Below are 14,320 nucleotides of genomic sequence, written 5' to 3'. Positions count from 1 at the left end.
TCCATGTGCATTTTATGAGCCTCCTTTTCAGTTTCAACCTCTGCTAGGTGTCTCTGGTATACCCTTTCCTCTGCATTCTCAGCCTCCTTCTCCTTCATTTGAAGTGCTGCCATTTTTTCCTTCATGCTCAAACTGTTGCTTGTTTGCCCGGATCTGCATCTGGATTGCCTCTGCTGCTACTTTTTGGTCACATTCCATGAGCAAATCTTTCCTCTCCTGACCAGAGATGTCCCCTGTAAGACCTATTTTTCTATCTTTACATACCTTTTTAAGTTCATAACCTCATAGGATTGTGACTCCCCCCAACCCTTAGTTCCTACGTGCCACCAGTGATGGTGCTGGAACTTCTAGCATTGTTTTGTTCTCAGTTCTTGAGACCTTTGAAAACCTGTAATATAGTTGTATATAGTTAGTAGTTCTTAGTTACCCCAGTCCCCGTGCCCCAGTCTCCAGGCTTTAAGCCCTGTGATCGATGCAAACGGCCTATGCCCGTCAGTGATCCACATACCAGCAGCCTAAGATGCTTGGGCGAAGGGCACATAAGTGACAAGTGCAGTATCTGCAAGTTCTTCAAACCTAGGATGAAGAAGGAGCGCGATATCCATCTGAAAGCAGTCCTGATGGAGTTGGCCCTCACTCTGGCACCGGAGTAGCGGTCCAACTCCGCACCAAGCATCGCGGCCTCCGTGTGCAGTGCTCCACTGGCGCCATCCATGAGCCAGCACCAGTCCCCCTCCACAGCTCCGGTCAAGAAGCCAAAAAAGACTGAGGGGAAGATCTCCTACCTCCCGGAAGGGAAAGGAGAGGGCGGGGGGTGAGCCATGACCCATGCCAGGCTGCTCAATGCCCCCATTGGGAACTTGGGCCCCAGCCTAGGTCGAGCAGTGCAGCCCATCCCATACTTTGCCTGGGACCCCAGATAGCATTGCGGGCCCAGGCCAGCTTCAGGTGCTGTCGACGGCTGAAGCCCTTCAAGCGGCTCAGGAGATCCTGACCCTCTTGGTGCCACCCACACTGGCTCCAGTGGTATCCTGGTCTCAAGGAAAGCCCGCGTTGGGACCTATACGTCTGTCCCTGCCCCAGCAGCACCATTTCCCATCAAGAGGGATGTCCTGCCATCGCTCGCCCGCCTGAAGCTGTCATGCCTTAGGACTAGAGAGACAGGCTCAGCTGAGCCCTCCTCGGTCCCTGCACCAGGGTTAGCGATCAAGGGACTCAAGGCATACCTTGCCGGTGGATTGGTGCAGACCTTCTGTGGCATGTGCCACCTGGCAGAAACTCTGGGACCAGACCCGACAGTTTCCAAGGGTCCGGTACCGATCAGACACCAGAGACCGCCAATCGCCAGGCCATCATTGCCCATCTCCAAGAAGGAGATTGCACTACTCAGGGCGATCCTCCCAGCAACCAGCCCGTAGTAGCTTCCAGTCCCGTTTGACGTCCCGGTACTGGTCGAGTAGCGTGAGGCGTGGATCGCCGGTATCTGGCGCAGATCCACTGAACGCCATTGGTCCCTGAGAGCCCAACCAAGACAATCTTGCTCGGACTGGTCAGCTTTGCATGTAGTGACTGGCACTGGTTGGACAAGAGCCACCGCTCAGCCCGATCCTCATTGCCCAGTACCAACCGTTCTGCTGGTAGCTCCGGCTCAGAGCAAGGTTCCCTGACTGCAGGACAAGCCCGGGTACCAGTGGTGCCGACTACATTATCAGCACCAAAACCTGTCCCATGGCCCCAAGGCAGTGGCTGGCACCATGGTACCCATGGAACCCCTGGAAGTTCACCCAACCTTCTCAGGCTGCCTGATTGGTGCTGGAGCCTCAGTATCCTGTCCCACTCCGTTGCTCGAGGCTTCAGGCGGTAAGACCCTGCAGGTGCAGGAGGACCCAGTGGAGCAAGCTGCTGGACCACCAATGGATGTGGAGGTGGCACTGGTATCGTCATTGCCAAACAAGGCTATCATGGGGCCCCCTCATCCAGTTCCTCAGGATGACACCAAGGTGCACCAGGAACTTTTGAAGAGGGTCGCTTCTAAACTGGGGCATCAGGCAGAGGAATTGGAAGAGCCTTTGGACTCTGTTTGACGTCCTCTGGTCCTTGGCCTTACCCCTTCATGAAGGGGTCTCCAAGATCACTAATACCCTGTGGCAGACCTTGTCTTCCCTGGTGCCTATCTCTAAAAGAGCCGAGAGGTACTTTGTGCCAACCAAAGGGCGTGAGTACTTATACTCCCACCCAGCCCCCAGTGCCCTTGTGATTGAGGCAGTTAACCATAAGGAGAGGCAGGGACAACCCAGGGCCACCGCCAAAAATAAAGACTTGAGGAGGCTGGATCTTTTCAGATGTAAAGTTTATTAGTCTTCCAGCCTTCAGCTGAGGGTAGCCAACCACCCTCCTTGGCCGATATGACTTCAGTATGTGGCAAGCCAAGTTTGAAGGGTGGCTCCCCGATGCTTTCAAGGAGGATTTCCGAACCATCCTTGATGAGGGCACGACTGCGGCCAAGGCAGTCCTCCAGGAGGCATCAGATGCTGCTGCCCACACCTGGCTTCAGCTATTTCCATGTGGTGAGTCACATAACCAGGTGTTCCTCTCTGGGTTGTCCACCAGGGCCCAGCAGTCATTGCAGGACCTGCCCTTCAACGGCAGGGCCCTATTTGCAGAGCAAACAGACAGCAAGTTGCATGGCCTCAAGGTCCCCCGCACCACCCTGAAAACCCTGGGTCTCTACGTCCCAGCCCCGGCATATAAGCGGTTCAAACTACAGCAGCCTCAGGGCCAGGGGAGCCAGCTTCGGCAGGACCAGCCCTATAAACGAGCCAAGGGTTACAAGCACCGCCTGAGCCACCCGCCTCCACCCTCTGCCCAGTGGGGCTCAACCCGTAATAAGCAGGGGGCCAAACAGTTGTTTTGAGGGTGTGCCCAAGGGCGACCTACCAGACTCTTTCCCGGATCCATCTTTCCCTGTGTTATCTGACTACCTTTCCCCTTTCCTCCAGGCTTGGACCACTATAACTTCGGACCACTGGGTCCTCAGCACAGTGGAATGTGGTTATACCCTCCAGTTCCTTTCTACTACCCCTTCCCACCCGCCTTCCCCATCCCTTTTCAGGGACCCCTCTCATGAGGGTCTCTTTGTGCAGAAGGTAAAGAGGTTACTACAGCTAAGTGTGGTGGAAAAAGTTCCTCTACAGTACAGGAACATGGGGGTTTATTCCCGGTACTTTTTAATCCCAAAGGCCAAGAGCGGTCTACAGCCCATCCTGGACCTGAGAGACCTCAACAAGTACCTACAGAAGCTAAAGTTCCAAATGGTGTCTATGGCCTCTATCATCCCCTCCCTTGATCCGGGAGACTGGTATGCCGCCCTCGACTCGAAGGATGCATACTTCCACATAGTGATCTTTCAAGGACACAGATGCTTCCTCCGGTTTACGGTGGGGCCCCACCACTACCAGTTTTCGATTCTCCCATTTGGCCTGGCGACAGCGCCGAGGGTGTTTACCAACTGCATGTTGGTGGTAGTGACTTACCTCAGGTGCTGGGGTATCCAAAGTTACCCATACCTCGAGACCTGGAGCCACCTTTGGCAAGCCAGTCGTCAAGTCTGAAGGGACATCGTGGTGCTTCAAGCCACTTGCTGCTCTCTGGGCCTACTGGTGAATGACAAAAAGTCGACGTTAGTGCCAGTGCGGAGGATAGAGTTCATCGGCGCGGTCCTCGACTTCACCTGCACCAGAGCGTTTCTGCCACAGGCAAGGTTCCAAATGATGGCGAACCTCATCATGGAAGTCTCCGCGTTCCCTCTGACTACAGCCAGGAGTTGTCTGTGCCTGCTGGGCCAGATGGCAGCTTGCACTTATGTGGTCCGCCGTGCCAGGCTCCAGATGCGGCCCCTGCAACAATGGCTGGTGACAGTCTATTCACAGACCCAAAACCCCCTAGAGAAGATGGTTACCATTCTCCAGGCGATAGTCACCTCGCTGAAATGGTGGACCGACTGCGGGACAGTCCTAGAAGGGGTTCCGAAACAACCCTCCTCACTCCATCGAATTGGTGTTGGACGCCTTGGACCTCACTAGGGGGAACATCTCGGCAACCCCCAGACACAGGGGATGTGGTCCCTGGAGGAGGCGCGATTACATATAAATGTCAAAGAGCTACGAGCAGTTCCGCTGGCGTGCGGAGTCTTCCTGCCCCACCTGTCGGGCAAGGTGGTACGAGTCCTGACTGACAACACAGCCTCGATGTTCTACATCAACAGGCAAGGGGCAGCGCGCTCCTCAACTCTCTGTCAGGAAGCGCTCTGTCTGTGGGACTTCTGCATCAGCCACGAAATCCACCTGGAAGCTTGTCACCTTCCCAGAGTCAGAAATACACTGGCAGACCAGCTCACCAGGGACTTCTCCTCTCATCTTGAGTGGTCGCTCCATAAAGAGGTAGCCTGTATGATCTTCCAAAGGTGGTGAATTCCCCAAGTGGACCTGTTCACTACCAGACAGAACAGGAAATGCCACCAGTTTTGTTCTCAACAGGGTCTAAGCAAGGAATCCCTCTCCGATGCCTTCCTCCTGTCATGGTCAGGGAGCCTGATGTACACGTCCCATCTGATTCCACTCATCAGCTGGGCCCTGGCAAAGATCAAGAGAAACCAGGCACAGATTAGCAGTATCCCTAGGGGACCATGATAAGGGAAAAACATCTGGCACCAGTGTACATGCCAAGCACACACACCTAATATGGAATGGACATGAGCAATACATCTCAAAGAACACCAATTACAGAAAAATTAACTGTCTTATTGGAGTCCTCAGTCCCTTGTTAAAAGTTCCCTTTGTTAGAAATCACAGTCCAGAAATGGGGAGCAGAAAAATGGCCAGTGGATGATCTGACAGTCTCCATTTATATTCTCAGCCTATGTGCATGGAAAGTTACTGTCTGAAACATGGACTCAGGGATCACATGTTTTAAGAGCCCTGCTGAGTCACTGGGCCTCCATTGTCCATAGGCTCTTTGAAGCATCTTTGGGAGGAGCCCACTGGAAGAGTTGGTTCTCCTTAATGGCCCATCAACATATGGCTGGCTGGTCTTAATATAAATCTGTCTTGTGGGTGTTACCCAGAAACACAACATGTTTGAGCTACAAATATATTCATAACTTCCTATACAATGATGATACACGGATTACACCAAAACAGCGTTGTTCAACAGATCACAACTTTTCCAATGATATCTTACACGGCATACTTCGTATAAGATTTATTACAACTGTGCAACACTGGCGATAGATCAGTGGTGATACTTTAGCGTAAACATGGTCATCTTTCTTTTTATACAGCATCACACTAGGTATGGCCCAACATCTAAACAACTACTTTGTCACTGATTTTAGTAAGGCTAATAAATATCTTAGGGATAGTGGTAGGTTGGCTAATGGGAGTGAGGATCTGGAAGTAGAAATTACCACAACTGAGGTGGAAGTCAAACTCAAACAGTTTAATAGAACTAAATTGGGGGCCCCAGATAATCTTCATCCAAGAATATTAAAGGAACTGGCACATGAAATTGCAAACCCAATAGCAAGGATTTTTAATGAATCTGTAAACTCGGGGGTTGACTCAGTTAACTGGAGAATTGCTATTTTTAATGGGGAAAAAATGATCTGGGAAACTACAGGCCTGTTAGTTTGACCTCAATTGTATGCCAGGTCTTGGAACACATTTTGAAAGAGGAAGTAGTTAAGGATTTAGAGTTAAATGGTAATTGGGATAAAATACAACATGGTTTTACACAAGTTAGATCATGCCAGACCAACCTGATCTCCTTTGAGAAGATAACTGATTTTTTCAGACAAAGGAAATGCAGTAGATCCAGTTTACCTGGATTTCAGTAAGGCATTTGATACAGTTCCATATGGGAAATTATGGAAATTGGAGAAGATGGGGATGAATATGAAAATCGAAAGATGGATAAGGAACTTGTTAAAGAGGAGACTGCAACAGGTCATATTGAACTGTGATCAGTCAGGCTGGAGGGAGGTTATTAGTGGAGTTCCTCAGATATCAGTATTGGGACCAATCTTATTTAACATTTTTACTAATGATCTTGGCACAAAAAGGGGGAGTACGCTAATAAAATTTGCGGAGGACACAAAGTTGGGAGGTACTGCCAATCTGGAGGAGGACTGGAATATCATATAAGAAGATCTGGATGACTTTGAAAACTGGAGTAACAGATGTGATGGGTTCCCTCCAGGGTGCCACCTGGAAGTGGGATACCACTTCGCCCTCTGACTCACCAGCCTGGGCTCCCTCTTACACTGTGCTGCTGTGACAAGCTGCAGACCGCTCCTGGTCCTACACTTCCACCAGCATTCACACAGGCAGGGACACACCCAGCTGCAGTTACATGCAGGCTCTCTGTCCAGCCACTGCATGAATCAACAATAGAGATGCTACAGCCAAGATAACCTCCAGCTCCGCAGGCACACATCCCCGCACTGGAGTATAAACCCAAAATTATGCCATCTTGCAGTGCACAGGGAACTGTACAGTGTAAGGTCATAGAGTTTGCCTCTCCCTCAATGTAGAGAGGAAATGCAACAGCTCCTGCCCCTTGAGCTAAGATTCCCAAGCACTTCACACCAAACTTACTGGTTTAGATTAAAACATAAAATAAGTTTATTAACTACAAAAAGATAGATTTTAATTAATTATAAGGGATGGCAAACAGATCAAAGCAGATTACCTAGCAAATAAACAAAACCGCAAACTAAGCTTAACATACTAGACCAATTGGATGTGAATTAGCAGTTTCTAACCCTGGCTGATGATACAAGCAAGCTTGCAGATTCTTAAGGGACAAGCTGCATTTTTTTTGCAGCTTGGGATCCCTACCTCCGTTCCAAGTCCTTTTCCTTAGGAGCTTCTCTTAGATGTTCAGTTGTGTGGGAGTGAAGAACAACAAATGATGTCACTCACTGACTTATATAGCTTTAGCATATGACGGGAACCCTTTGTACCAAACTCAGTTTGTGGAAAAACACTGGTATCCAAGATGGAGTTCTGTGTCATGTGGCCTAGTCACATGCCCTTGCATACCTTGCTGAGTCATAGCAGCCATTACTTACAAGCTGTCTGGAGCATTCTCAGGAAGGCTCACCAAGTGGGGGATAAGCATCCCCTAAGGCCTGTTGTTTTTCCTAATGCCCATTACCTTGACTAGGCCCTTCACAGTCGGCTATCTAGACTTGGAAGCATTTTGCCTAGTGGGGGTCACCTAGATGTGACTACATGTGAAATTCAGATACATAGTGTGACAAAGCTCTGTCCTTGCCTCCGTGGGTCCCACGTTTCTTGGCAGATTTTGCTAGCCTCAAAGGCTCACTGTGACCCTCCACATAACCCTTCTCTCTCTAGAGACAAGGGTCACAGTCTACTGAGCCATTTTCATCATAAGCCAGCGGGGGAGGTGAGGAGAAGTTATCCTTCCTTGCACAGTCTCTGTTGTCTCCCAGTCTCAGTGATTAATCAGGGGCAAAGGTGGGGGGGGGGGGGGAGCCCAGGCCCACCCTCTACTCCAGGCTCCAGTCCAGTCCCGGGACCCTAATAGTATCAACTATGGTAGCTGACCTTTTAGAAACATGACATGTACAATTCCCTGGGCTACTTCCCCCACAGCAGCCCTCACTTCCTCAAGCTCCACTTCACCCTTACCTCAGGGCCTCCTTCCTTGTGCCTGATATGGTGTGTACTACTCAGTCTCTCCAACAGCACAACTTCCTCCCACAGCTCCTGACATGCACACTCACCTGAGTGACTGGGAGGCTTTTAACTAGTTTCAGCCAGCCCCTGATTGGCTTCAGGTGTCCGAATCAACCTAGTATTCTCCCTGCCTTCCGGAAAGTTCTTAATTGGCCCCAGGTGTCTTAATTGACCTGGAGCAGCTGCCATTTCACTTATCCTGGTACCAGGGATTTGTTTAGCCTGGAGCTAATATATCTATCTCCCACTACTTTTCTATAGCCATCTGGCCTTGCCCCGTCACAATAGTTTAATATTCATAACTTCAGATACAAAAATGATACATACATACATACAAATAAGATAATCATTCAGAAAATCATAACTTTTCCAGTCACACCTTACATGACCCATCTTGTCCAAGATGCATCATAATTATACAACTGTGAAGAATATGGGGTACAATGTCACAATAGAAATGAGATGAAATTTTAATAGAACAACTTGCCAGGTCATGCACTTAAGGATTGAGTAACAAGAATTTTTACTATGAAATGGGGTCACGTCAGTTGGAAGAGACCGAGGAGGAGAAAGATCTGGGTGTATTGGTTGACCACAGGATGACTATGAGCCGCCAATGTGATGCAGCTGTGAAAAAAAAAGCTAATGCAGACTTAGGATGCATCAGGAGAAATATTTCCAGTAGAGATAGAGAACTGTTAGTACCATTATACAAAGCATTAGTGAGACCTACTCTTTGCAATTCCAGTCTCCTGTCTTTCAGAAAGATGAATTCAGACTGGAACAGGTGCAGAGAAGGGTTACTAGGATGATCCGAGAATGGAAAACCTACCTTATGAGAGGAGGCTTAAAGAGCGTGGCTTATTTAGCCTAACCAAAAGAAGGCTGAGGGGAAATATGATTGCTCTCTATAAACACATGAGAGGGATAAATACCAGGGAGGGAGAGGAGTTATTTAATTAAGCACCAAAGTTGTCGGAAGAATAAATGGATATAAGCTGGCCATCAGCAAGTTTAGGCTTGAAATTAGAGTAAGGTTTCTATCTATCAGAGGAGTGAAGTTCTGGAACAGCCTTCCAAGGGGAGCAGTGGAGACAAAAAAATACCCAGCTGGGTTCAAGACTGAGCTTGATAAATTTATGGAGGGGATGGTATGAGGAGACTGCCTACAATAGCATGTAGCTGATCTGCAACTATCTCCAACGGCTGGTGATGGGACACTAGATGGGGAGGATTTTGAGTTACTACAGAGAATTCTTTCCTAGGTGTCTGGCTGGTGCGTCTTGACCACATGCTCAGGATCTAACTGTTCGCCATATTTGGGGTCAGAAAGGAATTTTCCCCCAGGTCAGATTGGCAGAGACCATGGGATTTTTTGTTGTCTTCTGCAGCATGAGGCATGGGTCACTTGCATGTTTGAACTAGTGTAAATGGTGAATTCTCTGTAACATGAACTCTTTAAATCATGATTTGAGGACTTCAGTAACTCAGCCAGAGGTTACGGATCTATTACGGGAGTGAGATTCTGTGGCCTGCAATGTGCAGGTGCTCAGACTAGATGATCATGATGGTCCCTTCTGGCCTTAAAGTCTATGAGGACCATTCTGATTTGCTGTAAATTACCACATATTCACATAAGGTGCAACAGAGTGAAGAATCCACCCCTTGGATTGCATAGATATAATCACTTGGGGTGGTGATTTACTCTGGTATTGATGTCCCCATTAATGTGGCTGCAGGGCAGATGCATTGTTGCCCCCCAGTACCCTTCAGCTCTTTACTTGTGTAGTGACACTACTGTTGAACTAAATCAGTTTTTCTTTAAAGAACACCAAGGGGTTGTTTTCATCTACCCAAGTACAGATGTAGCAGAAAATCCATGTGCTGTTTAACAGAGATAGGCCTGAATGTGATCCTTAGCTCTTAACACCGTGAACTTCGGGAAAGTTTGGATGTGCATAATATTCCACATCCAAACTTTGTTGCTCAAGTCCATATCCAAGTGTGTGTGTGTGTGTATATATATATATATATATATAAAAGCCAAAATCCTATTTTAAAACAAATAAGGTTCACACCATTTCTTGGAAGCAGTTTACTACATCTGTCTTCACAACTTCACAACTCATTTCCTAAGGGATGAGACTAGAATCCCTTTCATAGCAGCTGGTTAGTTATTCTCTTCTTTTTGGACAACAGTTTTTGTTTTAATTTAAACCAGTTATAAAAAAAACTCATTGATGTAAAAAGCTAACTTTCTGAAGTAAAAATACAACCCCAATTACAGTTAAAAATAACAGTTTTTAAAGTTATGTAGCATCTTTTGTCCAAGGATACTGAAATGCTTTAGCAATGTTAGTCAATTTCTCAACTTTTTTGCAGGAAGATATGTAAATATTATTGCTCCCATTTTAGAGACAGGAAAACCGAGACACCTAGAGTTTAGGACCCAAATATTAAAACATGTGCAAGACACCTAGGGTGAAATCCTTGTTCCATTGAAGTAACTGGCAAAATGTCCATTAACTTCAGTGGGACCAGGATTTCACCCTGATGCATATGCACAGATTAGGGTTGTAATATGTAATGGTGGCATGCATATTCCTGACTTGTGTGCATTCAGGTGACTTGCACTTATAATTCATGTGCCCGCTGAAGAATGTGTATGCTTTCTATGCAGACTAGCTCTGCATGAGGCAGACTTAGCATGTTACGGGCACATAGACAACTCTGTTGGATAGAGGTTGTTGCATCCTTACTCCAGGGGGTTGCCCAGATAAAGCGTCATTGGTTTAGGATCCTGGTGTATAATAATCTGCTAGGATTCCTGCTCATTATTCAGTCTTTGATCCAGTGCCATAAATTGGAACTTGGTCCTTTGATTGTACAGTAGCTGATTTTTAGACATTGGGTAAAATTTTCAAAAGCACCATTGATTGTCAATGAAACTTAGGTACCTAAGTGACTCACTTTTGAGATGGGCTTAGTCTCCTAAATCACCTGGGCCACCTTAAAAAATTTAATCCATTTTTTTTGTATATTACTTTTTTCCCTAATAAAGGCTGCTTGGCTACTGAGAGCTGTCACCTGCATAGATCTCACCACCCTTTCAGGCGATGACACCCCTTCAAACATTCACAGGCTTTGTTACAAAGCCAAGCATCCAATCAGAGAGGATCTTTTGAGAGCCATGAACATGCATGATAAAGGTATGATGGTTTTGGTTACATTACTTGCACGCTTTGGCTTTATAAAACTGGTTACGGACAGAACATTAACTCAACATCTTCTTTTTCGATTTCTACTGCCTGAACATTACTGATGTTAGAGCTAGTATTGCACAGCCAAACAGCCCTGGCAAACTGAACTGCCTAGACAGTCTCATTCAAAGAAATGGTAATATAAGGTCTGATGGCAAAATCTTTATCCCTAGTTATGATGTAAGATGTGTGTGTGTGTGTGGGGGAAATCTCACCTTGATTTACAGATCCCAGATTGAGATTGTAATATGGGCAGTTATAGAATATACTACAGTATTTGACATGGAAACCATAAAGAAATACAAAAAACCCACATCTCTCTTTTAAATAACTGGATGATAAGATGGCACTAAATTTATTTGCATTAAAATGCACATGATATCCCCAATAAACGTTTGGGCTTTTTTTTTAGTGTCTGTAAATACTTTGGGTCGTAACCCTGGTTGAGGTTATTTTGTGTAGCTCCAGGATCTGGCTCTTTGCCTTTGTGCAGACAATTAGATACAGACACGTGCTGTGTGTTGAAATATTTGGCTTTTTTATCTCGCCTCAGAATTGTCTCTGCCACCCAGTTATGTCAGTAACTAAGCAAGGGATCAAAATAGCAGTTAGTTCTATCTACTACTGGGGACTTCACTAGGGGTCAGGAGTTGACCATAAGGGTGTGTCCACTGCAGCTAGAAGACATGATTCCCAGTGTGGGCAGACAGATTTGCTCTAGCTCGAGTAGAGCTAGTGCACTAAAAATAGTAGTGTGGACATTACTGCATGGGCAGCAGCTCAGGCAAGCTGCCCAAGTCCAAGTCCACCTGACCCCTTGGGTCCAAGCTTAGGCAGCTAGCTGAGCCACCACCCTTGCAGCAATTTCCATGCTACTATTTTTAGCACGGTAGCTAGAGCAGAGCTAGCACAAGTCTATCTACCCACACTGGGAATCACACCTCCCTGCTGTGGCATAGGCATTCCCAAAGTATTTTGCAGAACTGGGCCCTCAATACAAGTCTAAATGTTACACCCAATACCGACAGGAATGGAATTGTCAAGGCGTTAATGTGGCCACACAGAGTTAGTATTAAATGATAGCCATAAAATGGCATCTTTTCATACAATAGTCAGCATTGCACAACGTAACTTCTCAGAAGTATTAATATCACTGATGTGTCAGATACAGGAGGCTGTTTTAAAATGCCACATGATTTTGGTGCTTTGTTTGAGCCACATTCAAACAAAAATCAAATCCATCAATACTGTATAAACATTTGGAGCCTGATTGACGAATCACAATGGTAAGTTTTACACAGGCATAACCCCATTGTTTTCAACAGAGGTGTGTGGTGTAAAACTAGAACATAGTGATGAATCAGGCCTTGGATTCTTAGCCATACTCATGAAATAGGAAAGACCCAATCCTTTTTTAAACTCTGATTTATGAATTCTTTCTAATCCTTGATACATTTTAAAAAACTATTAAATATCAGGCCAAGTTGCTTAGAACGTGAGAATAAAATTTGAAATAGAAACACAGCAAAACTGTGCTAACACAAAGGGTATTCCATGCTAATCAAACTGTGCTATAGGCCTCTAGGTACAATACTCTGATAACATTGTTTCTGACATCATAAATCCCTGAGCAAACTGGTCTGAAACTGACGTTTAAAGAACTCCAGCCTTAAACTGTGTCTGCAATTGAGCTACTATTGATGCAGCTTCAGTGTACTCGGGGCAGGGCTAATGGACAAGGTGGTAGCTCTGCCAGTGGCCACCTGAGCCCCGCTGTCAGTAAAGCTCTCATGGTTGCTACAGCTATTGGAGAGCAGCTGGTGGTTGTGCAAGAGTACGGGATTTAAAAAAAAAAAAAAATCTAGTGCACACAAGGCCATAGTGTGGACTAGAAGACAATGCACATTACATGGAAATATACAGGTGAAACAGTGGATTGTAACTTTTTGCAGGTATTACTACAGCAGCTGTCTGTGTGTATCCAGCTAGGGTAGCTGATGCTGTTAAAGCACTCAAGGCTGCTGGTTGTAACATACCAGTAGCTTCAGGTAAGTTTCTCTTCTTTACAAGTATTATTTAAAAGATTCTTTTCCCAGTGGGCTTGTGCCCTTTTTGCTTTTATAAGATGGGTAAAGAATACTTGAAAGGGTGGTTGTTTTTTGTTGGTTGGTTTTTTTGCTGGAGGGTGGGGTGGGGAGGATCCTCCTCCTTTTTCACTAAAATGTATCTGGAATATCAAGTTTTTAGTTGTCAAGTCTAAGTTTTGCTGGAGGAGGATCTCCTGTGGGGGTCTTGGAGGCGTGTATGTTGATCTCATACCTGAGCTGAAGGGATAGGAATAATGAATCTTTACACAGACATTTTTTCTCCCAAGTGGAATTAGTCATTAAAGCTGAATAGATGTTAACATCAACAAATGAAAACCATTCCTTGCTTAATAGCTCAACTTTTAGGTTGCATGCAGGTGGATCCCTCCACCCATTGAAGTCAGCAAGGCTCTGTGCAGGTGCAAGGGTCCATCCCTGTAAAAATACCTTTGTCTCGATTCTTTGTGATGTCATCAATTCACTAGTTCTTTGGGCACCACAGAAGGGAGACAATGTGGAATTTTGGATTGAAAAAAACACCACAGAAACATGTTTGTGTTTGCAAGGGGGAAAGAGAACTTTTCCAGATTCTCTTTATACATCAGAAGGGTGCGGTGGAGGGGTGGGAGTGAAACAAGGCTAATTTTTTTCCTTTCTAAGTTACCTTTATATTGTTTAAGTACAAAAATTCAAATGACTGCTGAATAGGGTATGATTGCATTCAACTTTACCTATATTGTGACTATTACTTACCCATATTAGTTGCATGTATTTTCAAATACCTTTTATAAGAATTTTGGAGAACTGAAGCACGTATACATCAAAGATCATTTCACACATTAGGCAAAATTCAGAGCTTGTGTATACAGGCAGAACTTTGTTGAAGGCAATGGACTTATATGTATTAGCCAGGCGGAACTGGAAATAGTTGTAAGGAAAGTGGGAGAAATCCATTTGCAGGAGACATTTAAAACTGAGCAAAGCACTGATTAAGGATCTCAAGGGAAGAACAAATGTTCTTGTAAATGAGGTGGGGGATGAATTAGGTGCTTTCCAAGTCTTTGAGTCTTTACTGGAGCTGTAGAGTAACTTCCTTTCAGGGAAAAAAGAAAAAAAACCCTTGACTTTTTATACCCTCAATCTGCCTTAATAATTATATTTATATAAAAGTCTTTGCTTACTTCACAACTTTATTTTTCCCATTCTTCAT

At 45.7% G+C, this 14,320-nt stretch overlaps 1 protein-coding gene across 5 annotated transcripts in view; it reads left to right on the top strand.

Moving 5' to 3' along the window:
• DERA (deoxyribose-phosphate aldolase) overlaps positions 1-14,320 on the top strand; it is a 91,354-nt gene that overhangs the window by 25,896 nt on the left and 51,138 nt on the right. For all 5 annotated transcript variants that reach the window (XM_073319078.1, XM_073319068.1, XM_073319088.1 and 2 more), the window contains 2 exons: positions 10,825-10,972; positions 12,976-13,071. In XM_073319078.1, coding sequence (XP_073175179.1) covers positions 10,825-10,972; positions 12,976-13,071 — 244 coding nt within the window. The remainder of the gene's footprint in view (positions 1-10,824; positions 10,973-12,975; positions 13,072-14,320) is intronic.

Source organism: Lepidochelys kempii, chromosome 1 (assembly GCF_965140265.1).
Source record: "Lepidochelys kempii isolate rLepKem1 chromosome 1, rLepKem1.hap2, whole genome shotgun sequence".
In the NCBI taxonomy this organism is placed as follows: Eukaryota; Metazoa; Chordata; order Testudines; family Cheloniidae; genus Lepidochelys; species Lepidochelys kempii.
This window is presented reverse-complemented; position numbering and strand designations above follow the sequence as displayed.